General features: G+C 42.1%; 1 protein-coding gene across 2 annotated transcripts in view; it reads right to left on the minus strand.

Annotated features, from left to right (window-relative positions):
* Positions 1–27,623, minus strand: part of LOC129192757 (protein jagged-2-like) — a 49,813-nt gene that overhangs the window by 11,874 nt on the left and 10,316 nt on the right. Inside the window, exons 3-13 of one of the 2 annotated variants that reach the window (XM_054797068.1) lie at positions 24,109–24,166; positions 14,482–14,736; positions 13,073–13,133; positions 6,700–6,830; positions 5,277–5,396; positions 5,084–5,197; positions 4,870–4,983; positions 3,274–3,387; positions 1,272–1,318; positions 267–440; positions 43–193 (exon numbers count right to left, since the gene is read on the minus strand). In XM_054797068.1, coding sequence (XP_054653043.1) covers positions 43–193; positions 267–440; positions 1,272–1,318; positions 3,274–3,387; positions 4,870–4,983; positions 5,084–5,197; positions 5,277–5,396; positions 6,700–6,830; positions 13,073–13,133; positions 14,482–14,736; positions 24,109–24,166 — 1,339 coding nt within the window. The remainder of the gene's footprint in view (positions 1–42; positions 194–266; positions 441–1,271; positions 1,319–3,273; positions 3,388–4,869; positions 4,984–5,083; positions 5,198–5,276; positions 5,397–6,699; positions 6,831–13,072; positions 13,134–14,481; positions 14,737–24,108; positions 24,167–27,623) is intronic. The other variant, XM_054797069.1, reaches the window with a different exon arrangement.

The following is a 27,623-nucleotide window of genomic DNA, read 5'->3' on the forward strand; positions in this document are numbered from 1 at the left end:
TCACGTGACAAACAGGAAGTAGACGTTTGAAAGCTCTGCTACCTTGGCAGTGGTTGGTCTTGCAGTGGTCCTTCAGCTGTGAGCAGGTCTTTCCCTCGTAGTCCTCAGGACATCTGCAGTAGAAGTCCCCAATCAGCGTATGACACTGGATGTTGTTGTGACATGGGTTTGGACTGCATGGATCCTTCTGCAGCTGTTTAGGACAAAACAACAACTTGACAAATGCTGCTGAACACTGGAATAAGAAAAAGACTACTTTTCCTCACCTCACAGCTTCTCCCGGAGAACCCCGGCAGACATTCACACGTGAATCCGTCCAGCAGGTTGTGGCAGCGGCCGCCGTTCCTGCACGGAGCGCTGGCACAGCGGTTTCTCTGGAGCTCGCAGTGTCGACCCACAAAGCCGGGCTGGCAGACACACTGGTAGCCCCTGGTCGCCTCCTGACACGGACGCAAGGAGTTACTGCTTCCTTCCCACATCATCACATCACCTTTTAGCAGCGGTGTCACTCATGTTAAAGTATGCTTTCAAGCATGAATGAATGAGAGAACGAGTCATACAAATACAGTAGATCCCCGCACATTCACCATTAAGCATTCACGGCTCTGCAAATTTGCAGATTTTTGGTCAAAAAAATTATTATTTTAATTTTTTTCTCTGAAAATAGGTTGTTTTTTTCCGCAAACACATCTAATTTGAATAATGAACAAATACGTGATAATACAGGTAAAATGTACAGCATAGACATACGTGTCTTGATGCTTCATGCTAATGTTTCTTCGTTAAGCAGAGATTTCACACTATGTTTGGCGGTCCTTGAAAATACCATAATTGTGTGCTTTGAGACGTAAACGTTTGTTCCAGCCTCAAAACTTGCAGCGAGGTGAACCCAACATAATATATGATGGGAAGTTGTTAGTGGAATTACAACAGGCTTATGTAGAAGGCTACATGGTGGTATTTATACATTTCACACCTACGTTTAAAGTCAACAATGGCAATTGAAGAGAGACAGGGAGGGTTCTGGAGCTGTAATAATTACAACAGCTATTTTTATTGCAAATGTTGATCCGAATGTCAATGTCAAGCTAGCAGCATGGTTTGGAGGGAGAGGAGCAAGCCATGTATTTTTATGTGTATCAATTACTGTTTTTCGCTTTTCACTGGACAGCAACCCCTACGGAAAGTGTGGATCTACTGTATATGAAATGTACATTTCATGTTGTAAATGACTTTTTAGGTCCTTAAAATCACCACAAGCTAAACCTCACCTTGCAGCTGCCTCCATTCTGACACTGTCCATGGCAGCTGTTCACGTCTGGACACAAACAACAGACATGTCAAGGGTTTTTTTACAGCATGATGAATTATTTGGCGAGGGAGCATGCTGTAGAAAGAAGGAACAACGCGGTGAAGCATGCGAACAAAACCAGTCCAATTCAGACAGTTCACGAGGGCGTGCAAAATGACTAAAAGTGCAAAAAGAAACTGCAGCGTTTTAGTTGAAATGTGTCAGGAAAATACTTAGTCTGAAGAGGTTGGAGCCATTAGACGCTCAAGGGTGAATGGAGGACATGCTAAAGACCCACTTTTGTTCCACTAGCATCACGACTGATACAAGAACACATGTTGAGGAAGACCTAACAAAAAGTGATTATTGTTTTAGTACGAAAACAGTAAAATGCTGTGTCTCAATTGGTGCACTTCCGTACTGACACCTGATCTACTAAGATCCCAAATAACGAGCGACAAATTGTGTGAGCAAAGTAACAAATGCACGTACTATAGTGGCTGTGTTGCAGGTGATCTACTGTGACTGTTTGCACAAAAACAACAGGTGCAAAACTGATGCGCACCGCCCTATTTAAATGCATATTTTGCAGATGGGAGCGGCTGTCACCGTGGAGAGTTGAGAGAGCAGAGTGGCCATGAACAAAAAATGAGGGTTGAAGCCATGGAGTTGCAAATAAACTCCAGAACTCCAGCAGACATCACATCATCATAATAATGCTACATGAGTGTATTTTGTCAGTTAATATAAATGTTTTACACTACAATGTGTATATATAAGTGTTTTACACTATCATTTTACGATTTTTTAGGTTATGATTGTCATATGAACATATGGAAAAACATATTTATACATGTGTGAAAAACTTATATAGCATTATCTACTTACCAATTACTTAAATAGCTGAACAGCCAGGCAAAGTCTACACTAAAAACCACACTATTACATTAAGGGACACAACAGAGGCGCATGGCTCGTTATTACACCGGCAAACCACAGTAGTGCAATGATCCACATGCAAGAAAATGCAACATTGCAAGGAGGTGTCCCATTTCCTTCATTTATTTTTAATAAACTCAAAACCATTTGTATCCGTACCTTTTATCTGCATATGACGTACATGCAGCCTTTGCTTCTCCAGGAAAAGTTCTCGTACTTTATTGCAAAAGTCTGATGACCTCCTTGTGAGCTTTGGTATATAATCCTCCATCTTTGCAGTCAAATTCATTCATTCATTCAGTAGAGCATAAAAATGTCTTTCATGCATTTCACTTGTTGCTAAATCTAGACGCTGGTGTTTCTCTGTGGACGAACGGCAGTGACACGCACCTTCCAGCTCACGCACACCTGAGCCCTTTAGGATGCAGCAGTACTGCAAGTTCTCCCGTATGACATTGCTATGTATTGTATTGTTCTATTGTATTGTATTGGGGCAAGAATAATGACGTCACACTTGCATTAAAGACATTCCACAGGCTGGAGAAAGTCATGGCGTATAATAAATATTATATTATTGGTGACATGCTGACAAACACAAACTGGAAGGCGCCATGATCCAACTCAGTGTGTAGGTGATGGTAGGCAAGCACACTCGAGGCAGCATCAGGATCAGGAAGTGACCAAATTCAGGGTTTTTTTTACTAAAGAAAATGTTAAAAACCATTGGATTCATACAGAAAATACTTTTGGAATACAGTTCTGCGAAATATTAATATGTGCTTTATGTTATGATTGATTTTTTTTTTTTTTTTCATCATGACAGGTGTTGCCTCCCCTGGCTGCACATCAGAGCAGTGCCACATAGTATACTTATTCAAGTGTACTGACTGTAGTATTCCATTTGAGACACAGCAATAAAATGATCGTATCTTAATGTCCAGGACGAGATGCCAGCGGGGCAATGCTAGCGAGCCTCTAGGAGCGCTACAAGCAGAAGTAAGGAAAGGTTGTGTGTCGTCACGCTTTGCTGATTGGATACTAACTGATGTCACACTTGTGGCCCGCCCATCCAGGAAAACAGGCACAGTGATATCCACCAATCAAGTTTTTGCAAGAGTAAGCATTGAGGCAAGGCTTGGCCGCGCACTCGTTAACGTCTGCAAAATGAGTCCAAACAAAAGAGACACAAGGACAACGTGAGACGGCAAAGAAGCCCGACACCATGCCTCCTGACGCACAACATCACACTTTAGCGGCAGGCGGGGCCAAACCTTTTCCAGCGAGGGTGGCATACAGAAAAATCAAAGGATTTCTTTTTATTTATTTATTAAGAAACAAAGTACATTAAGGATGCTGAAAGCAATCCAATGTAGGTCAATAAATGTCCGTGCTTCTCAAATAGCGGGGTGGGCCCCATTGGGGCAGCGCAGTCAGGTGGCAGGGGAGCCGTGAGTAAACTTAACTTCTTTTGAAGTTGTTGCAGATATTATCTCAGCTCATCTACGTATTTTCATAATCAGGTGATTGTCGGCAGAATGCTGGTGCCCGCAACACATACAGTGATTTGTACAGATGAATAAAAAATACATCATCATCATATTCTCACATGCTAGGCTACAGTATTTGAACAAAATATACACATCTTAGCTTTGTATGAAAGCTGACAAGGCAAATTAGCGAAACAGCCAAGAATATATCCCATTACCAATCAATTCATTTTATTTTTACAATAAAAAACGATCTGTGTGCTGAAAATGGCTCTCAGGCTGCAATTTGGACACAGCTGGTTTAAACGCAGTGAAAGCCTTTGATTTGTTCTTTCTGGAGGACATTGAGTTTGCTTGGAAATGCGACCTGGCAGTTCATGTGTTATTAAGCCTTTGCTCTTCTTTGATACCAACAATGTTGATAAAGTGTCTTTTCAGAATATTTACATCAAGCAGCTGACGTGTGGAAGACTTTGAGTCTTCCCAAGAGCGGTACGTTGTCCCCCCCTCCGTCCCCCATTGGGAGGGTGGGGGGTTAATGTCTCTTTTGCATTCCCTGGAGGCCAACCTGCGACATTCCAAGCCGTCAATTTCAGAGGCAGCCGTCGCTGCAGTCGCCACGCCGCCTCACTCGCTATAAGCCCTGAGCGTGCATTAATAAGGCTCCCCCGAGGATGCGGCACCTGTTGCTCTGTTGAAACCAGAACCACCAACCCAAGCCACCACCCCAGACCACAAATTATAAGCCCCCACATCTCCTGTACGGTAAATAAAAAAGGATATGTTTCAGGTTGTAAAGTGTTGTGCTGGCTGAGTATGAAGGGGCGGGGCCTCCTCACATATACTGTACACGCCCACACCCCCACACCCTCCCTAAATGACGCTAACTATGGAGGTGTGGAGGACAGCTCTCAAGGCTAGCAGTTGCCAGGCGGGAGGTTATTTCTGGCTTTACTCAAGTCGCTCAGCTCGAGTTACACACTCCGTGCACGCGTGCAAACCAACATCCACACACACACACACAAACACACACGCAAGCACACCTATGAAATTAGCGGTGTGGAGCAGTAAAACTACATAACACATAGCAATGTATCATGGGACATGCAACATTCTCTAGATGAACTGATGTCATGTGTTCATATGTTGTACCTATTTGGCAAGTCTGTCCCGTCCACTGGGGGGTGCAGAGACACTCAAAGGCGTTCTCCTGGTCGATGCACGTCCCGCCATGAGCACAGGGACTGGATGCACATTCATCAGTGTCTGGAAGACAAGTGGTCCTCTTACTTGCTACTAAGGTCAGGACATGTTTCCTTTGGTTGTCAGGGTTCCAACCTAGAACCTCCTATTTCAGGTCACCCACCTTTAGCACAGGTGGGTCCAGACCAGCCATTGGGACAGAGACACTCAAATCCAGACTGGACCTCATGGCAAGTCCCCCCGTTGGCACAGGGGTTGGAAACACAAGCGTGCTCAGCTGGACCAGCACAAAGTCCCAGTCAGCGGGAATGACAGAACAAGGTGTTCTCGAAACAATCTGGGATTCAAAGACTCACCGATCTCGCAGTTCTTGCCTGAGTAGCCATCTGGACAGGCACAGTTGTACTCATCTGGTTCTGTGTTCATGCACGTGCCCCCGTTCTTACACGGCCGATTGGTCCCGCAGTAGTTTAGATCTGGACAGTAAACATACACTGGTTCATCCCACTGGGAACACTGCCATCCAATTTTGGATGACCATACACCAATAAAGACTGGATCTTAATCCACTTTCGTCAATTTGGCAAACCATAGCTCCATCAAAGAATGCCAATTGTGTATGAGCTGTCTGTTTGAAAAAGATTGGATATTCACCAATAGTTTGTACATTCTCAATCCTTTGGCTCAAATCAAAACTACACACAAAAAGCCTTTGTTTGATAATGATTTGACACATGCTCCTATTACAAAGATGACCCGAATCATGTTCAAAAGTTTGTATTTGTCTTGGGTGATATCTAAGCTACACACCAACACGCGACATAAACCATATATGATAGACAGAAATTTGGCCTACGATAGAGATTTATTCTATAACCCAAGCGTGAAAATTCATGTTGATGACATAACCTAGCCGTGTCCCGCAAACAGGCTGCAAGGCATCGTCAATGTAACGTAGCGCCATAGCTAACGCGGCTAATGTCCTTCCACGTACGAAGCCGCTCTTCAAAGTTACTAATCTTTACCTTGATGGCGACAACTAAACTCCATTTATCATTATCACTGGAGGAGGACGAGGAATAGCTAAGCTAAGACAGATGCTAACCGCTAACGTAGCTTAAATATAAAGTAGCGTAAACAAAACAATAGGTATAGTGGAACCTTGGATAGCGTCTTTAATTAGTTCCAGAAGGGCTGACTCTAACCGTAATGGATGTGAACCAAATCTATTATTCCCATGAGAAATGATGTAGCGTAATTTCTGGTTTATAAGCTGCGACTTTTTTCTCACGCTTTGAGCCCTGCGCCTTATACATCAATGTGGTTAATTTATGTCTAAAAACTGCATTTCCCATGATGCTTAGAGTGGAGCTTCAGGAAGTAGTGACGTGGAGAGTGAAGTGGAAGCTAATATCAAGTTTTGAAGTCTTATGCAGCGATCGCTGACACATCGAGCATCAATGGGAACCGAGACTAACATTCAGATTCTCCCGGAATCGTTCACTTTTTAAAATTTCAATCCCTACGTTCGGTGAATGAGCAGCCCACCTAGCGGCAAAAATGGCTGCCTAACACCAACGAAGAAGCTGGCAAACACCAACGAAGAAGAAGCGGCAGGAAGCGCTTGTGTTCATCCATTTTAAACACGGACAGTATGCGACGGCGCTGTAAAGTTGTTGGCTTATACGAGTCCTGTATGTGAAAACCCCTAAGAGGTGAATATCTATGAAGGTGCCAAAGTCTGACATGCTAGTTTGATTTTGGAGATAAGCATCTGACCTTTGTCACACAGCAGGCCTCCCCAGTTCTTCTCACACGTGCACTGCCAGGGCTTGGTGCAGGTGCCATGCACACATCCCGGATATGGCAAACATTCGTCACAGAATGGGCCTCGCCAGCCGTAGTTACACCTGCAACACACACAGGAAGGTTATCTTCCAAGAGCAGCATGGAATCTGATGGTGTGCGCTAAATGACATTTACGTAGGGAATCAATCGCGCATGTGAAGATGTTTGTGCAGTTGCGTGCGCTGGCCGGCGGTGGGTCGTCTCCGAGGGGAGGGTTAGCTAATCTGTTGGTTTATGGCTGCACGCTGTTATTCCTAGGCCAGCGCTAACCTCGCCCCACCTGTCCTGTCATTTCTACGCTGGGCTAATTTTAGACAGCGGTCAGTTGCCCCCAGCCTCTAAACACTTCAAAATGGACACAGACCAAGCCCGTCTCCTTCCAGTGGTGATGTACTGCTGCTGAGGACAGTCGCTAGGTCAGCTTTGGACCAGTTTCATACCATGTAGACCGAGACTTGTCTCAGCCGAGATCAAAGTGTCCAAAGTGCTGCCCGGGGGCCACTCGCAGCCCACAGCTCATTTTTCATTGGCCCGCAGTATATTCTAAGCAGAAAGTCACACATCAGTCACCATGACATTTAGCGCCGCACTGATTCATGAAAAAATCCTGAATTATTAGCACAGCATAGCATATGTCGTCCATTAACATGCACTGTCCCTTCCAAAATAAAACATTAAGAAATGTATTAAACCACCACCCAATGTAAGGTTTAAGCCACAGCTGCCGGAAAAAAAACAATTAACTAAATACAGTATTTCTAAATGTTTCTGTAATGGTTAATACAGCAGACCTGCCAAACTTGAAAACATTTTATGAGTACTCCGCCTCTTCCACTTTCACATTTTTATGTATTTTTTTAATTTTGCAAAAAGCTGAAAAACATGCATGATAAATATTTAAAGACAAAGCTTTGTGTTGTTATTGTTATTAATATTCAAAAATGTCCGCTTTTTGTCATTACATTAGGCCTTTCATTCTATTTTTCCAATTTTTGCCACTTTTTTGGTTTAATTTTCTTTCTACAATATGTCATGGGCCAATAAAATACGAGCCATGGGCCGCAATGGACATCCATGCTTTTATAGCTCTTCGTCAGAGTTGAGTGCATGACTTGATGTCAACTCTGAACAACCACAACACAAGTATTTTTGTTTGTTGGCTTCCCGTCGCACGTAAAAAATGGCAATTAAAGAGAGAAGGGGAGAGTCATTGCAGCTGGAACTAATCAGTGTTATACCAGTCACTTTCATTGCGAATGTTGATGTGAAATCAGAGGAGAAGGTGAACAGTATGCACTCTGAACAAGTCTTGCAGGGGGAAGAGCCAGCCACTATCACGCTAATGCCTCGATATAGGAGTATAATCCTGGTTGCTTGTCCGGTCCAAGCCGCTCGAACGCCGCGGCCATCATGAAGGATAAAGATGGTATCTTTGAACATGTGAAAGGATCTGCTTCTATGAAATGGACAGTGGTAACTAAGCAGTATAGTGCTTTCATTATTGAGACGTTCTCTTCCTAATAAGAAACTCAACTTATATTGGAACAAAAAACTTACGTAGACGAAGGACCTCCTGTACACCAGTATGTAGAACAGGGGTGCTAACGTTTTGTCAGCCTGCAAGCTACTTTTAAAATGAACAAGAGCCAAATGATCAAAGATTTACCTCCTGTTATGGAGGTAATACATATATTGAGTATATTTGTAAATACGAGTATTTATGTATGTTGTACATGTATATCAGGGTGCACACACTATTTCAGCATGCAAGTTACAAGTCAACATGATCTATCTCTTAGTTTAAAACATATATGTTTTACATAAAAACTTCAAAACTAGTACAGTAAATAGTAATGATTAGTATATCACATTCACAAGTAGTTGATATCATTCACTAATTCACTATTCAATTCAATATGACAATAAAGATAATTACACATAATTCGTCAATCGTTGTGTACATAACCTGAGTACTGGCAATATGTCAGTCAAAATATCAAAATGCATTACGTCCAGTTAGCATTTGCTATCAAACATTACAGACATACAAGAATTGAAAGTGATTATGCAAAGGACAATGCAGCCGAAGTCAAGGCAACATAATAAAAAGGTTTCAGCAATGGGAACATTTTCCAATTAACCATGAAGTAATAGTTTAACAAAAGAAAGTGTAGAAAACACACATTTTGCGACGCAAAGCCATCAACCAATTCAGGTTTTTTCTACATAACTAGTCGCTACAAGTGAATGGATAGCTTTTGTTATAGATATAGGCATCTTACCGCTGAGTTAGTTTATCTGTAATCTGAATAATAAAGATGAAAATTGCATCTCCGTGTGAAGCTTGAGATGTTTGTTCCCCACTTAATCTTTGTCACAGGGGAGCAACAGTGAATTTGTAACAGAACTACCGAACAATGTAAAGACAGAAACGGACTGAAGAGCTTCGTAAGAGTGAGGGACAGTGAAAGTGAATTGCAATTTGATGGAGAAAGGAAGAGTAGATATTCAGAGCATATAGAAAAAGATGTCCGACATGTTGTGTTTGTAAACGGAGGCGCCTTCATCGTCACGCAGTACCGCAGCTATTTCCAGCCGCTTGTCTTGTACAGTATGTGTGCATTGTTTACGACAACATGCTGTTGTACGGCGCTGTGGCAAATGTGGACAGTCACTCTGGCTGCGGCGTGGGTGAGCGTGGAAAATGCTGGGGCCGCCCGCAAGGCAAAGGGTGGCATTACCCACAAGCCCCTGCTGCCGCGACTGTCCCAGCGCGGGAAAGGGGTTGCCGAGGCTGAAAATATCCCGCCTGGCCACAACCCCCGCCTGGCTTGTGCCCCTCAGACTGACCACACCCTGAGGACGACTGGAAACACTCACTGTGTGCGTGTGTGTGTGTGTGTGTGTGTATATAGATGGACTTAGCGCGCTGTTGCCTAGCTACTTGTTTGCTGTCACATGAGGGGGTGTGTGTATGAAACTAAATACCAAACACATTTTTGAATATTTTCCTTCTTCCTGTTTCTGGTGACAGTCTTTAACACTTTAATGCTTCATTCCTTCTCTCCGTCGTTATCTATGCAGCACAATTCCAGCAGCTTCTCCTTAATAACATCCATGCCTTTCATTTCATTAACCAAATCTATGACAGGACTTCCATTGCGCTGTGGTACATACGCTATAGTATGTTTGCATGGTATTGCCATGGCAAACATATCAATCAGTCAATGCAGCCCAGTGAAGGTAGAACTAATGAAATCAAGTCGAGGGCTGCCAGTCTCATGCATGCTTCTTTTAGGTGCCGAAGAGCAAATCACATGTTGAGGCACATTCCAGAATGTTCCTCTCCCTCCCTCTCTTTCTCTATTTCTCTCTCTATGCTTCCATCCTGCCGACTTTTCCAATTAGAACCATCACATTTTTTCTCCTGCTGCTTAACCCATGATAACCAGGATTTATTTAAAGGGCTTATGACACCAAAAAAGTTTGAATAACAATAAGTTTTCTGGTCTGCTGCCATCTAGGCTGTGACGTCACAGCCACAACACGTTCCGGGAGCCAGACAAATAAACACAGCAAAGCTAAGAAAGGGACAAATTCACAACAATAACACAGTGATGACGTTCACTGATATTGTGTTGTGATTACTTTAATATAACACACAAAAAAACAGCCATGTTTTCGGTAAGTGTCGGTAAGTGACACTGAGAGCTCACAGCACATTGCAAAATACAAGACCAGTGGCCGGCAATTGCTGCTTATCTAGTCCTGGCATGGCCCCCCCCCAAACTATTATTCTAAGATTCATAGAATCTGTCTGGTAAAAAAATATGGATTTATTTACTGAAACTGACAGACTGCAAGAGGCTGGAAAGACGAGTGACAGCAATTCATGTTTAGCTTCCTTACACTACTGCACGGCATCACTGCCATCACTTCACATGCAAAATATCTATTTGCTCTCCCGGTTTGGTCTCATCATTATCAAAACTTATTATCAAACCCACAACAACACGGTATCTTGTGCAGTGTCTCTGATAAGCGCGTTATCAAGATGGAGGACCCATCCCGACACTCTCAGCGGCAAAAGGTACAAGGAGGCCACATTACTTGCTAATTGCTGCACTGTTCTTTCAAATGGCTGCTCTGATCAGTAGGATTATCAACACAAAAAAAGCCCCTGCTGCCATCGGCCCATATAGGTGAGAAAGTTTCAACACCTAACTGAAGATACCACATTCATTTGTTGAGGAAATTGCATAGTGTCCCACAATTTTAGGTGCAGATTGCAGGTTTGGATTGCACTTTTTAAAGTAAATAATTAATCGTGGCAAGCTATACCAACCTCTGTTCATCCTGGTTATGTATTGATTTTCGAACTCATTTTTTGTAGTCATTTCTCATTTATTTTTAGGTATGTCAGCATTATTAATCATTTATACCTGATTCCCTTACAAAAAAAACATGAATCTAAGAAATTTCACCTCTCCGGTATCTAGGTATTTATTTCAAAGTCACAATGGCTGACTTTATTTATGTATGTATGTATGTATGTATGTATGTATGTATGTATGTATGTATGTATTTATTTATTTATTTGTGCTTGTTGTGTATTGTGTTTGTTTGTTTGTTTGTTTGTTTTAATGTTTCTTTTATTCTTATTCATTTTCTTGTGTTTTCTTTCTTTTTTGGGAGAATGAACAGAACAAGAATTTAATTGCATAGCAGAACTACCTGTTTTACTGTGCATATGACAATAAAACTCTTGAATCTTGAATCTTTTTGGCTAAAATGTTACTGCATCGACTTAAAGTTACCGAATCGTTTTGGATCGTATTGTTCTAAATGAACCAAAATCGTTCTTGAATCGTATCGGCAACCATGAATCACGATACGAATCAAATCGTTATTAAAACAAATCGTTACACCCCTACTTTTTAGGATGTTAATTTTCACTTCCATGGTGATGGCTTTCCTTTTCTTTGGTGCACTGCTGCCTTGGAGTGATGTTATTCTTCCACCCAGCACGAGCCACACACTGCATTTTTGTGTGGAGCGTATACTTCTGCCGGCCTTCCGCCGGCACATGCTGTCACTAGTTCTCCAGCGAGTCTTGTGTTTACGGACCAAAATTAAGTTTTTAATTAGTTTACAGGTGTGCGTCCTTTGATCTCTATATTTGGAGTTTTAGAGTTTACAGTTTTACGGTTTACAGATATCAGCAGGAGGGTGCAGGATAATTTAGTCATATTACTGGCGTGTTGTTTGATTCTCCTGAGGTGGAGGGAGGCTGACCCACTGGATAAGGGATGTGTTATTGAAACTACAAATCTAAAAACTAGAGAAAATTTGAATTACGTTGCAAGGTTCCAAACACAAATTTTTCAACACATGGAAGCTGTGTTACACTTTTTTTGATAAACCTACTACACATGCACATAAATAAACAAGTGAGCTGTTGATAGAGGTAGAGGGTGAAACAAACACAGTAGCTGATTGACTATGGAGGGGTGTGTAGTATTTGGGGCTGTATATAAGTGGATTTTCTTGTGTACAGTCTGTAAATTAATAATTAAAACACCAAGAGCGCGTTTCTAACCACGAAACATTGAAACCCAGGATGTACATACAGAATCACAATTCATAACACATCTTCTCCTCGCATGTCGATGCTGCAAGTAGCATCAAGCTTTAGGCAACTTTAGGCTATAATACGTTTTTTGTGGCGCTTTATTAAATTCGTAAATCAAATGAAAAGTTCTTCTTCAGTAAAAGCTCTCCAGAGAATGTATTGGCTTTACTTGTACTTTTTAAACCACTCTGCTTCACGGATGTGCTTCCTGGCCTGGAACGTGACACGATGTGTTTACGTGGCTCCTCGCCGCATTCTTGTCGTCTGCCTCTCACAGGGTGGAATCCACACTTCCTAGCGGGCGAGTGCCAGTCATAACAACGTCGACGTGGATAGGAAGACGTAATGTGGGCTTCAGACGATGGATGGGGTGGGGTGTATGTGGGTGAGGGCAAGCCGTCTTTAGAACAGGAAGTAGAAACAATGGCTTCTAGATGAGAGTGAAGCTGAGAACCAGATGGGGTCGAGGCGGGGGCTTGGGGGGGAGGGTGGGGGGGTGGGGGGTTGACTGGAGGTATGCTGCTTGGTATGCTATCAACAACCTGCCCCCCTGCACTTCCCGATCCCAACGGTGTAGTGTCCCCCCTGTTATCCTCATTAAGCGTACCATGCAAACAAGCTCACATTTTCACACGCTGACATGTGGACAAAGACAAAACAACGTGAACTCACGTGCACTCGCCGGGGACGTCACACGTGGCGTGCACGAGGCTGCATCCCGGCTTGCAGATGGCTTTTAGGAAAAGAAAGAAGAAAGACACTGTGAGTGTCCAGCTGTGACATCATTGTGTTGTTGTGTTTCGTGTGTTCACACTGTCGTCACCCCAGGAAAACAAGAAATTTCTGTAATTGTATATATTATTTTCAAATTAATGTATATTTTACATGTTTTAAGTAGACTTGCATGATACTGTCCCGTGAATGATGAAGTACAGTGAGGGCAATAAGTATTTCATCCCCTGCTGAGTTTAAAACCTTACAAAGATATGAACATCCATCCATCCACCAAAGGTATGAATAGTACATCGTTTTTATGGTGGCTTATTTTAACAGAGAGAGACAGAATGAAAAAGAAAGAAATAACTAAGGTTATGAAAATAAAGGTGATAAACTAATTTGTATTTGATTGACTAAAATAAGTATTGAATCCCCAATCAACCAGCAAGCATTCTGACCCCCACAGACCGGTTATGTGTCCATGAAACACACAAATTAGCCCTGTCCCTTTAAGAAAGTGCTCCTAATCTCAGCTCATTATGTGGATAAAAGACACCTGTCACACAAACACTCTCTTCTATTCAAACCTCTCCATCACCATGGGTACGACCAAAGAGCTGACCTCAGGGACAAGATTGTAGAACTGCATAAGACCGGAATTGACTACAAGACCATCAGCAAGAAGTAGTGAGCACTATTGGTGCCCTAATTCACAAATGGAAATATATTGTATACAAGATAACAGTCAATCATGAGCTCCATGCAGGATTTCACCTGGTGGGGTAAAAAAGAAGATCGTGAGAAAGGTGAGGGAGCAACTGAAAATGACATGGGAGGAGCTGGTTTGTGAGGTCAAGGGAGTTGGGAGCACAGTCAGCAAAAAAAGCATTAGTAAGAATCCTGAATGAATCACACAAGGTTTGGGAGAATGTGATGTCATATGAGAGTCAAATAAAGCTTTTTGGCATCAAATGGGTGTTTGGAGGCAGGGAAATGGTGAATATGAGCCCAACAACAGCATCCCTACTGTCAAACATTCCGCTTTTCTACTCTGTGCTTGCTAACAAGGCTTTGTGCACGAGCTGCTAAAGCAGCTTTTGTAATGAGATCAAATACTTATTTCCCTCAATCAAACGCAAATTAATTTATAACCTTTATTTAATGTTTTTTTTTTTTTACATTCTCTCTCTCTGTTAAAATAAAACTACCATAAAAATGATGGACTGCTCATATCTTTTTAAGGGTAAACTTACAAAGTCAACAAATACTTATTTTCCACACTGTATTTCCTTGTGACAATAAATAGGAAAGACAACACGATATGTTTACACTAAGTCCACAAGAAAAATGCATCCTCCCCTCACCAGTCTTGCAGTCGGGGCCGGTCCAGCCTTCCATGCAGCCTTGGTTCCCAAACTGGTCGCACACGTAGTGTCCAAAGTAGTCGTCACGGGGGCGACACACTTTGTTGCACTTGCTCCCATAGTAGTGCTCGTCGCAGCGCACGCGGATGCTGTACTCCAACCTGGTGCTCAAGCTTTTAAACTCCAACGTCTGCCGCTCCTCGCCAGGATTGATCATTCCTTTGTGGACGCTGCGCTCGATCAGCAACTCGTCATCTGAGGACACATCAACAAGCCTGAGATTATAATGACAAACAGAAGACTGGCTTAAAGGATATCGTTTTTCCAAACAACACGGCTTCTATATGTGAACCACCAGGTCGCCATTTGGTGGTTAGCAACTGTGAGCCTGATCTACTAAAGAATTTTGAGTATAAAAACACGTGCAAACTTGATAGCGGGTGCATACCTGATATACTAATAGGGTGCACTGAGTATTGTGTCCTATCAAATGAGCAAAAATAGCCCTCGCAATACATTTTGCGTGTTTGCCTTCATGCATATGCAGAATATACGCAGATTATCAGAACGTACACAATATTGGAGGTGGCTATGCAAATGTAATCATTTTGCAAACGCAGTGCGATTTATCAAACTTGAAATATGTTTGCAAACTGTATCTATATTTGGCACATTTGAATGGCAGGTGCAAACTAACGTTTATGGTGCAACCTGTCCAGTTACGCCCAAATGGCATCGTGTCATTGTGGCGAGAGGAGGCATAAGTGCAATGACGGACTATGGAGAGAGCAAATCTTCCGTGTACATAACAACATATTTGGACTGTCAGAAATAAAAATAGTAGAGACATATCGTCTAGCCAGCAATGCCATTTTTGAGCTGTCACAAAAAATGCCACATAGACTCTAGAACTCCTTGCAACACTGCATATTCTTGCATCTGGATCATTCCAGTGCACCAGTTAGTGTTGGTGTAATCACGAGCTATGCACCCCTGTCGCGTTCCTTAGCGTAATAGTGTGGATAGCTGGATATGCAGCTATCTGAGTAATGTGTAAGTAGATAACTATATGTATTAGAGGTGATATTAAAACATGATGAGAGTTCTCGTCATAACACACCTCAGACGTAGAAGAGATCTGAGTTGACAAGTTAGCAACATGGTCGCTATATTTAGCAAGCAGGAGAGCGCATCAAAAGTGAAAGACAGGAAGTGTTTCTTGCATCATGCATTTATTTGGTAATCTAATACAAGCAATCAATAAAGGTGAAGTATTTGCCTCGCAGGCGAGTGGGAGTGGAGCTCAACCTCTGTAACGCCGTGCAAAGTAGGTATGAAAGCTGCATAAACCCATTCACAATGCAACCCAGCGCCTGACCAGTGACAGAGCCAAGCGGGTAGAGGTTTGACACACTCCTCCATCGGCCACCTGGCAGCACCTCCCTTTCCTTGCAAAACTTGCATGAGTGTCCAAAGTGTGGCTCAGGGGCCATTTGCGAAACGTGGCTCATTGCAGAAATAAAACACTCAGCAAATGTGGAAAAACAGAGCAAAAAGGCATAATGTAACTAGACAGATAGTAATAACTAATAAATACAAAATGCTTTGTCATTAAATATATGTCTAACTTTTTTTAAATATAAGTTGTTTTTTATTATAAATGTCAATGAAGAGCTGGACTGCCTGATGTAAATAGACAAAAATAAGTAGATAACACAAAAACAATGAGCTGCCATTGTTCAACTACAATCTGGAACTACGTATTAATGCTGACACTCCTATTGCAGCATTTCAAGAAATGCTGCAAACTTTTGACAGACGAATTGCCTGTGAGAAAATACATGTCACAAACGGCAAAGTGAAAGATGATATACTAAAGGAAATATTGCATTATTATGATACTATTCTCTCTCTATATATTATATATCATCATAACATTAATGGTTTATTTGGTCTCAAAAAATTTTGACAATGTCTTTTAGTGTCAATTTGTGGAACAATAAACACTTCAAAACGCACCTGCACTGTTTTACGACTTAGTTCAATTAAAAAGTTTGTCCAGTCATACTTTTTCCATTGTACTTTTAAAATTAATGTTAAACTCTCGTCTCATCCTAGTGGACCCAATTTCGTGCATTGTCTTGTCTTGTGACACCCCCACTATGCAATGTACTGTAAGTTCATTTTCCACAAGCTCACATGACTATCATAACCTAATAAATGGTAAATTTCATCATTTAAGAGGTTGTCGTGTAAAACACGTATATTCACATGACATGTTGTAGTGTAAAACATGCATATTAAATGATGAAATCCACTAATGTAGCATCATTTAGTCAAAAATTCCTTCAAAAAGGATGCACATTTAGAAAAGGTTTCCTTGCATGTGGAGTAGCGGTACGTAACACAACTCAATGAGGGCGCACAGTCTGACAGAACAATCGTTTGTTCATTTGCGTCCTCCACAAAGACCTCCCGATCCATGGCTTCAAACCTCATTTTTCCTTTACGGCCACATGCAAAATCCTCATGTAAACAGGGCAGTTCACTTTTGCACCTTTTTATAATTGCGCAAGCAATGATAGTAGATCACCCGCAACACGCCTACTGATAGTATGTGCAATTCCTTACTTTGCTCACAGAATTTAGCGCTCGTTATGTGGGATCTTAGTAGATCAGGCCCTTGGAGCAGTGCCTCATGTTAACATGCAAGGGTGTTAATCATCCCAGCGCTCCAATAACAATGTGCAAGATGAAAAAATGTGGAGGCGGAAAAGGGAGAAAAATAGGAAAATGAAGCACAGGCACAGTGAGAAGGGTCTGCGGAGGTGTGATAACTCAAACGCATTTTCAGTTTTCCTGCTCAGTGAAACGCCATGCAGCTCTCTCAGGATATCCAGCCCAAGGTCCATTGGAGCCGAGGAGGAAATAATAAGAGCCAGGGATAGACGAGGAAGGGCAACATAGGAAAAGACCCTTCACGTTGTTCTCAAGGAACAGAAATGACCCAGTAGGCCTTGCATAAGCAAACATGGAAGAAATAAGTAGGTTCTTAAAGCACGTTCACTTGCTGTTTCTTGTTTGAAACTGTGAGTTAGCACCTTCAAGAGGCTGTTAGCACTGTTCGTGTGCAGCAATTTGATATAAAAATACAAACCAATCATGAGATGGCTAAAAAGAGCGGCCCTTGTTACTAGGTAGAGGAGCTGGGGGAGGGCTTAAGAGCAGATTATATAAACTTCTTCACAAGTGAGCGGTTCACGGTGTCAAGAGCAACATGCTGATCATTTCACACGCCTCCTTTTGGCAACAAAAAGCTTTTTTCATGCCACAAGATGCCTGGAGATAGACTGCCTCTTGAATAAGTGGCCTTTCCGACCCTTCACCTCTTCACTGCAGCAACAGCGTTGATCGGTGAAATGTCTTTACACTACCTGATAAAGTGTTCCGTGGTCATCTGCGCTTGTCCACAAAGGTCTCACGGGAACTTTCAAGGCGGACGGGTTTGTACATTGAAACACTGACCGCCACACTTTCATTTTAATCCAATATACAAATGAAGTAAGGGAAAGATAAATGTCTGATTTCTGGACATGTAATAATACAACAAACAAATGAAGTAAGGGAAGTATAAATGTCTGCTTTTTGGACACGTAAGAACGTACACACACTGACCATTCATGGTGTGATGACCTGTTTACTTGTCCCATCACTTTTATTCTTCTGTTTTACTGCAGTTTCCTTGACTTCGTGGATTATTTCTATTCATTCTGACTATATATTTTGTGGAAGGTGGCCACTGTCATTAATTACTTGCCGGGGGGGATCGCATTTCTTAAATGCCACATCTTTTTTATGCAATGTAGTCGCAGGTGAGCGAGTCTACTGTGGGTTTAACTTTTGGATTATTTCGAGTCTTTGTATTTCATTTACATTATGAATTGCGTCGATTACCATTAAGAACCTGTGAGGAGCAGTGGCATTACTACAGTGGCCGACAAGGGCAAACGTGCAGCAAAGGCCTAACGCTCCAAACGCAGAAATGATCCGAAACCAAAAGACATGTGCGGGATGCCTAGAAAAAAAAGTTTGCGGCATGAAAAGGTACACTTTTCTTTATATCTTTGTTAAACACTTGGTTTTAAAATCGGTTGCTCTGTAACAGTCATTCTCAACTGGTGGGTTGCAACCTGATGTCCTTGAAAGCATCACGTGTCTGTGCTATTCGCTTGCTACACCACCATGAGGCGTGTGCCATGTTTATGGGTGACTTGGTCAAGCTTGAGCAGGAGGGGAAGGACTTAAAGCCTTAAGGTGTGGACTTAAGGCGCGGTCCGTCTGACACACAACTCGATAGCTAGATATCTACTGGAGAAGAGCGCGGCATAAAGCAAAAGCTCACGTTGTGTTTCCTGAGGAAATTCCGCCAAAAATTAGGTAATGCCCAATTCGATCTACTGGCCCAGGCAGAGGGGTGGTCTACAGATGAAATGGTCCACCTATTATTATGAAACTTACCTACTGAGGATTCAAGCAGAGCAACTGGACTCGTTTGATTTTGAACTTCTTGTTTCACCTCTCATCCAGGTCAATGTGCAAATGCTCTGATTCAACTCCCCAGACATAACATGTACTGAAAACCTTTACACACATTTTTTTTCCCAAATAATTTTTGAATGTGTGGATAAAAAAGTATTGTTGCTGAACTGATCAACGTGGTATTATTTTTCACTACCTCAAAGTCAAACTGCACTTTAATGTCTTTTCATTAAAGGGACTGTTTGCAAGTTGGGGGGAGTGTGTTACCTTGGGCGCAGCAGGAAGAGGGCGGGATATAACCATTGCAAACCGTCTTTTTACATTTAAAATTTCAATAAATAAATTGTATTTATTAAATAAATAAGATATTTGACGTTTACGTTCAAAAATTCACGCAATGTGGGTCGCCGCTTGTCACTGAATGACGGTGAGTCCCACAGTCAAACCAGTTGAGAACCACTGCTCTATAACACTGTAAAATGGTCTTTAAAGGCAGACAGACATCCCTCAGGTCTGGCAATACTTGTAGCCTGTCTAACTGTCTAACTTCCTGCTAGCCTGGCTAACTTCCGTTTTGTTCATTGAACTTGCAACAGAGGGGTTTGCGTGTGTTTTCCGTGTTTGCAGCATTTTTCTTTTGCATTAAAAAAAAAATCCTGCAGCATTTATGTGATTGCAGCATTTTGAATTTGCAGCATTTTCCCGTTGCATTTGTTTGGATTTGGATCATTTGTGTTTGGAACGTTTGGACATTGCTGAGTATTGGCCCTTGCTGGCCACCGTACATCACGGTCATTTTATGACACGGCTACAGACTGCTTCTACAGTATGGATTAAAAATGTTGGCTCACCTTTTAGCAGTGTAAAGGTCAAACATTTCATCCTCCACCAATGTGAAGCAAATGTCCTTTTTGGAGTGCTGCTGGAATATTGTGTGAGCAACTCTGAGGAGCATGACGGTGTGGTGAAGACTGTTTGTGCTACAGGAAGCTGCAAAACAACAACGGGGGTTTGGGCGGTGGGGGGGTTGGAGGTCTTCAGAAGAGCTGTTCATGTCTGTTGTGGATACCAGGATGAAGAAAGACACCTGCCATCATATTACTTATTTGTGGAAAAGGAAAGAGTAAGTTTATGCACACGGCCTGGACACGAGCCGCACAAATAAAAGCCGTGGTAAATACATGTTGCTATTGATGACATACTTGACATATTTTTTGGTAAATTGTCCAAACAAAAGGGAAAAACGGAGCACTGAGGACATATCAGCTCTGTGTCTTATAAACTTAAACTCAATGGAATTATTTGACAACTTGATGTTTGTTGTAATTAATATTAATCAGACACATAATATTAGCATAATTTTTTCAAGCATGCTTTGTGTTTTTCATGTATCTTTTGGTCCGGATGCTAAACTGGTGCCTAATGGTGTTCATGATAAATAACAAATGATTTCCATCAGTGTCATGTAAAATAACAACACTTTCAAATGTTTTATGTCAATAACAGCATGATGTTTTCATGCAATGATCGATACATCATGATTGGCTTCCATTGCATGTTTCTTTCTCACTAAAGATTTCACTTCACCACTTAAAATGTGCATCGCCTTTTTGCCGTGTCTCCAAAAATTGCGTACACCAGCTACAAAGGTGCTGTACCGGTGTGCACATTCTCACGTCCAATTGCGTTTTTATAGATCACATACTTTGCATGGAAAACGGCGTATGCAACTTTTCGGCCCTGTGTTGGATGTAGGCAAGCTTTAAACAGTAGATGAGGCCCCAGAACTTGGCTCACGAGACAAAGTAGAGGAAAAGCTACTGTTGATGTACTACACTGCTGATGAGGTAATCATACAACTTCAGGTAAAAAAAAATCTGAACTATATCTTTAAGCACCGGCAATGTTTCAAAAGTACCAATCTGGCACCAGTATCGGATAATATGTAAACGATACCCAACCTTACAGATGTCTATCCAATAGGTGTCGACCCCAAATTAGCATTGGTGGAATTGTGATGTGTTTTGGTTTGTTCCTACTCGTAAGGTCCAATAAAACCAAGCTGAAATACTTTTAGGATCCATGGATTTATAAATGATGAACACTTTTTTCATGCTGGAGATGAACACAGTCTTCAAATTCTGGCCAAACCTTTCCGCTCAAGCAGACAACCGAGTAGCAAACGTCTTCCCGTGGGAACAAGAAACAATATTAAGTATCACAGGAGTGAAAGGAGCTGTCTGGCCGTTGTACTCTTTAACGTGCATAAAAGCTGGCGCCTGGTGAGGATTCACCGTGGACGCCGGTCAGTCTAGTTGGGATGTGTCTACTGCGACTGCTTTGGCACGCTCTGTTCTGTTCACCTGGTATTCCATGTTTCCTCTAGAGCCAAGCCCAGTTCAATCCTGATCAGGTTTGCGTTTGGATTGTTGTCAAAGTGTCACAAGGACAACACAGGCTGTGCTGAAGCTCATTGCTGAAAGCAGCAGTACAATTTCTGGGTGGAAACCAGGCAACCCAGGGGCAGTCCGTGTCACTTCTGGGTTTGACTTTTGGGACAAGCAGTGAATAGACCACTGTTCCGTGTTACCACAGAGATGTGCAGTGTATTTTAAGTATTCTAAAGTATTATAACGTTTTAGAGCTGAATATACAAGCCAGAAATTGTCAAAAAATAACTGAATGTGATGGAGTGGATCCATACACTCTGAAGAAAGACTTTTCATAAGATTTACAAATTTTTTCCAACATCAAGGGGTACCAAAAGCATGACAGAGCAAGCAAAAAACAAAGTTGTTATTTTCTAACCAATTTGCATATTAAGATGTGCAAATTAAAATAAAGCATCACTTGTGTATCAATATATCTGTTTCAGCTAATGAAGAAAAACTTGCAAGAAAATATCACATTTTCGTGTATTTCATGTCAGTTACTGAAATCTGAATTGTAACATTGTACATAAAAAACACTCAAATGTATTTACTTTTTTATTTTTTTATTTTTCAGACTCGAGAGCGACATGTTCAGCAGCCACCTTTCTCTATGTTTTTTGGTTGTTTCTTGAACATTTTTCCTTTATGATGGACTATCTTCGGAAATCTGTTATAACTTTTTCCCAAACAAATAATTTCCACATGCGAGAACAGCACATATATCTGGCATTTGGCTCTGATTTCACTTGACATGTTGCTACGACTAGACTTGTCTCCTATCTGCTTGAACCCGTGCCGACTGCAATCGACCATGACGTCACGTGCAACCCAGCAATTAGTAGGCCTGGATGGAGAACAATGGCACAGCGATGATACAAGCCATTTTAATTGACACCATCACACATTTGATTGAGCAAAGTGTCGATGTTGTGTCTGCCGTTCAGTCAGACAGCTGCTCGGATGCTAATTAAGGGACGGCACAGGAAGAAAGAAATCCGCAGCATGCAATTAATGGCTTAACGAAGCAACGCTCACAAAGTCTTGTAATAGGCTCAGAGAGAGAGATGAGGGCGGGAATGAGACCAGAGGCAAGACGTACAAGTCCAAAGTGATACCACGATGGATGTTTGATTGAGATGCATCACACGAAATGTGTTCTGCAGCTGCTGGACGCAGCGCAAACGTCTCCCACCTTCCCCGTTTCTGATTAGCAAAGCCAGCACACCTGCCAACACATGGCTCACTTACAGCACAAGGGCAGCCTTCACTTTCAACACAACACAAACATCACACTTCTGCTACTGTCAAACGGACACAACCCATAAAATGATGCCTTCAAGAATGCTGACGTTTGATTGACACTGTCAGAGAGGTAACAATATGGTTATTGACCACCTTCCTAAGCTACATGAGGGGGGGACTGCTGCCACTGTGTCGTGCCGCTGCTGTCTGCAATTTTTTTTTTTAAATGACAAATAGCATTTTTTTAGGACTTATACTGAGGATTTGAGATAGCTAAAGGTTTGTGATAAAAAAAGATTATATTTGTCTTTTTCTATATTTATTTTAAAAAAAGAATGGCCTCCTCTATTTTACGTAGAAGCTATTTTTAGATAAGATTTTTTTATGTGCCTCCTGCATGAAGCTTTAAAATTTCCAAAAACATCCTCATGTTAAGTATTTACTTTAATAAAAAAACTTGACACGCATATTTGGATTTGATTTTGTCTAAAGTCACTTTGCTTAAAAAATATCAGGATATATATCGTATATCGTTATGCAACCTAAATATATCGGGATATGAGTTTTGGTCCATATTGCCCAGCCCTGTTTAGAATATGTGACATTTTTTTAGCAAACTCTGCTCAACGCAATAGTAATTTATTGATGGTCCCTAGTATAAACAACCAGCGGTTAGAGCGGCACTTCCCGTGCGAGCTCCCCACACTATGACACAGCAGTCTGGGCACAGTGAGAGGAAACTACCGCTGTAGCTACGGAGCCAAAAAGTCAACGTCCAACATGAAACTAACTCAGCATGGTGGTGTTGTGTTTTCCTCTACTTGCGGGTGGCGGGAGTCGAGTGGCAACCAGCTTTCAGGCGCATTACAGCACCTACCATGTTGGAGTGCGGCCCAGAGTTACGAACATTCTACGACAGCCGTAGCCCCAAAGAAGCAACCAACAATTGACAATTCATGTTGTTGTACATGTTATTGCAATAGATACAATACTATACATTCAATACTAAGTCAACGTTAGTAGCTAGACTTTGCCAAATCATCATTAGCTGACAACAACGTAACTAGTGCACGTGTGTGTTATGTTGGGCGTAGCTTACGTACTCAAAGCAGGAGGAAAACGGGCTGTAATTCTTGCAATACGTTCGAAAGTTAGCGCCTTCTAGGCAGCTGCCTATCCATGACATACAGCAGCTTTAAAAACACCCCAACGTCATGGCACGGCACATCCACATCATGCAGAACAAGAATACAACATTTTAAACATACTGTGTACATAAATATGAAAAGTTGCAAATGCAGGGTGTGGACCTTTAAGACGTGAAAACATCTAAGTGTGAAACGACCGTGTTTGTGTGCGTGTGTGTGTGTGTGTGTGTGTAGTTTACTGTAGATGGAGGAGGCTGTCATCTCACCTTTGCTGTGTGTGCTGTTATCCTGGTCCCACGCCTCCACAATCACCGTGAACGCTCGCTGGAAGGGAGGAGAGAGCAACGAAGAGAGAGCAGAGTTTAGCAGCGTGCACACTAATACACACAACACACACACACACACGCACGCACACACGTAAGAAGAACATCTGTTCCCACGCAGTTGTCGTCACTCATTAGCCAAGATGCTAGTTAGCAGATGCAGCCAAACATTCACCAGGTGAAACATTTTCGACGATGACTCTGAGCTGACTCATGTAAAACACTAAATCATGTCAGCACAAAGTTTGAAATGGTTGAGAAATGTTTACCTAGTTGAGGGGTGGAATAATAATAATAAAATACAATCATTTGGTGCAGAATAATACTAACAATTATAAGCTTTGTCACCTATAACCCAAAGCTAACATAAAATAAATAAACACCTGTTTTTTCTTGAAATATTTACCACATAAATTCTTAGCAATACATTTTTTGCAATAAATGAACGTATGGTAGATGGTTAAAAAGTGCATAACTATGAATAGGAAGCAATAAAAGAAACATTGTGAAACAATACCTGTCACTTCCAGTCGTGTTAGTGAATTTAAAACTCATGACAAACATGACTATGACACACCAAGTAAATTGTTCCTTCGCCTGAGACACACTAAAGCAGTAGTTCTCAACCAGTTTGTCGACAAGCGGCGACCCAATCTGGGGATTTTTTTTCAAACTAAAACTATATACTGTATATATTGGGACTGTTTGGGACTGAATAGTTACTGCTTTTGAATGTGTTGCCAGCATTGTATCCTGCCCACTTCCTGCTCTGAGCATGTAAGCTACACGCCACACAAACGTAACACACACAAGCGCAGCAGCCGTATGAATGTGTACAATGCTAGCTGCTAGTGCTGTGTTCTTATATGTTTTTGTTTCAGGACAAGATCGCGGGTACAAGCAGCCGAAATGAGTTTTCTCCGTAGGGTGGCTGGGCTCTCCCTCAGAGATTAGGTGAGAAGCACTGTCAGGATGCCACCCGGACGCCTCCCCCGACCTCAGATAAGCGGAAGAAAATGGATGGATGGCTAATTTTGAACCGGTTGCAAACAGTCCCTTTAATGAAAAGACATTGAATTTAACGTAGTGCAAAATAAAACAAGTTTTTATTCAGAAATTCAAAAACTATTTGAAGAAAACATGTCTGTAAAGGTTTTCAGTATGTATTTTACCCAGATGAGAGGTGAAACATCTTAAAGAAAATGAAGCTACTCCAGTTGCTCTGATTAAACTCCTCAGATAAAAAGTACAATTCAAAAATATTTAACTATACAAATTTAAACTTTTTTTCCTGGTTAACTCAGCAGGTAAGTTTAATAATAATAGGCGGACCATTTCTTCTGTAGACCAGCCCTTTACCCAAGTCAAACAATTGTATTGGGCATGAAACGCCTGCCAATCCCGTCGTACTGTACCTGGGAGTCTACACTGTGGGGGGAATTCCCCCATGCAAAACAATGTGAGTTGCAGAGCGAGACACTGTCTCTCTTTTGATGGCACCTCTTGTCCAGCAGATATCTGCAGCTGTGTGTCGGACGGACTGAACATTAAGTTCCCACTCAATGTCTTTCCCCTCCCGCTCAAGCTTGATGAAGTCCCATGACCCGGTCCTTGTGGTGGTGTAGCAAGCAAGGTGCATTCAGAGGCATTGGGACATTACATAACTTTTTTTTGCCAAAGACCTGAGATTCACTGAAAAGGGCGCCGCGACCTACCAGTTGAGAATCACTGCACTATGGGCCTGATCTACTAAGACTCCAAATAAGTGGGCGTGTTGCGGGCAATCTATGATTGCTTGCGCAATTTTTTATAACCACCCTATTTAAATGAGGATTTTGTGTGTGCAACCGGATGTCACCAGGGAGGTTGCTATTCCTGCTGCTGACCATTCCATCAAATCAGACGGTGCAGAATGCTAAGATGATTCTGTTACGTGCACGTCCAATGCGTGCACACTTTGGCCGACATTCCCGAAGCAAGCAGGACTGTGTGTTGTTTCAGGTGCCTATTTTTTTCTTTCCTGACGGCATCAGCAAACAAGCAGAGTGCGATCTCGCCGCCTGTCAGCGCCGTGGCCTCGGACCGGCAGCTGCAAAGTTCCCATGACCCGAGCGTGACTTGGCATGGTGCGGGGGCTGCGGGGAATATTACAGGGGAGGGAAGCAAATATTATAAGGGGGGTGAGCAAAGTGTCGCTGGGGGAGATTAGAGACGGAGGGAAGACACAGCCAGATGAAACACAAAGGAGGAGAGCTGGAGTGCTTTATGGCCTTGTAAAGGTGATATTATACCCACTCTTCTTTTGGAGGGAGGAGCGTTCACACAGACACAAAGGCAGCGTCGCATGCCCTTACACGTTAATGATCCACGTTTACACAGCTTCATTCAAATCAGACGCTGCTACACGCATTCCCACACAGGTGGACTGCTTACTTCTTTCAGCGACCCTTATACAAACTTCCACCCTCTAAAGCGTCACGGAACATACACAAGTCATCAATAATAATCATCTTTGGAAGAGGAACTCATTGATGTGGAACCTTATCAGGTTGTCATGTTGTGTTTACTGTATTTTCAACACTTCCCTACTGTATTTTCCCACATTGTTTCTCTCTCACGGTGATATTTATTACCTCCACCAAGCCGGCTATCTGATGGCTACTCCTCAGCAAACAACAAAAATGACCACGCCATAAAGTCATGAATGAAGCACAGATCTGAACCATGTGGTAGCTTTGTCACCAAATTTGAACAAAGGTGTTTTGATTTTTGACATTTTCCTTCATTTGTCTTTAAATCTGGCATGAATTTTAAGAACAAATTCATACTATGAAGGCGTTGCACCCAAACATCTCTTTGTACAACGTCAGAGACATGTGTGGGGTCTCAAATGCAATACTTGCATCAGTACACGCCAATAAGTATACTGTGTATACTGTGTACTTGGTTCCCGAGTGTGCGAATTTTGACAGTGGAGTGCCTTTCCAAACCCATTAGAGTGCGTCCTCCGCACATTTGAGGTTCAGCATTCACGGCCCCGCAAATTTGAGAATTTTTGGTAAAAAAATTATTTCTTTGTTCTTATTTTTTTCACCAAAAATTGCCATTTACCATAGGTCTAAAAAATTCTAAATATATGATAACACAGGTAAAATGTAAAGCATACATCAGGGGTCACCCACCCATCAATAGCGATCGACCTGTCGCCAGCCCTAAGCTCCGTCCCCAAAACCCAGAGGTGCCAGCCACACCACATGCTCACCCTGCAAGCAGCAACCGTTACATGACATGCACCTCCAAAAAAATCTTCAATGTGTGGCGACACGTATCATTAAGACTGTTAATGTTGCTGTTGTAATGCATCGACCAGCTCCAGTCTCAACATAACTCCTCCGCTCCTCTCAACTACAATGCTCGCTCACGACAGGAAGCCCTTCCATCCAGCCATCCATTTTCTA

Source organism: Dunckerocampus dactyliophorus, chromosome 13, assembly GCF_027744805.1.
Source record: "Dunckerocampus dactyliophorus isolate RoL2022-P2 chromosome 13, RoL_Ddac_1.1, whole genome shotgun sequence".
Classification (NCBI taxonomy): domain Eukaryota; kingdom Metazoa; phylum Chordata; class Actinopteri; order Syngnathiformes; family Syngnathidae; genus Dunckerocampus; species Dunckerocampus dactyliophorus.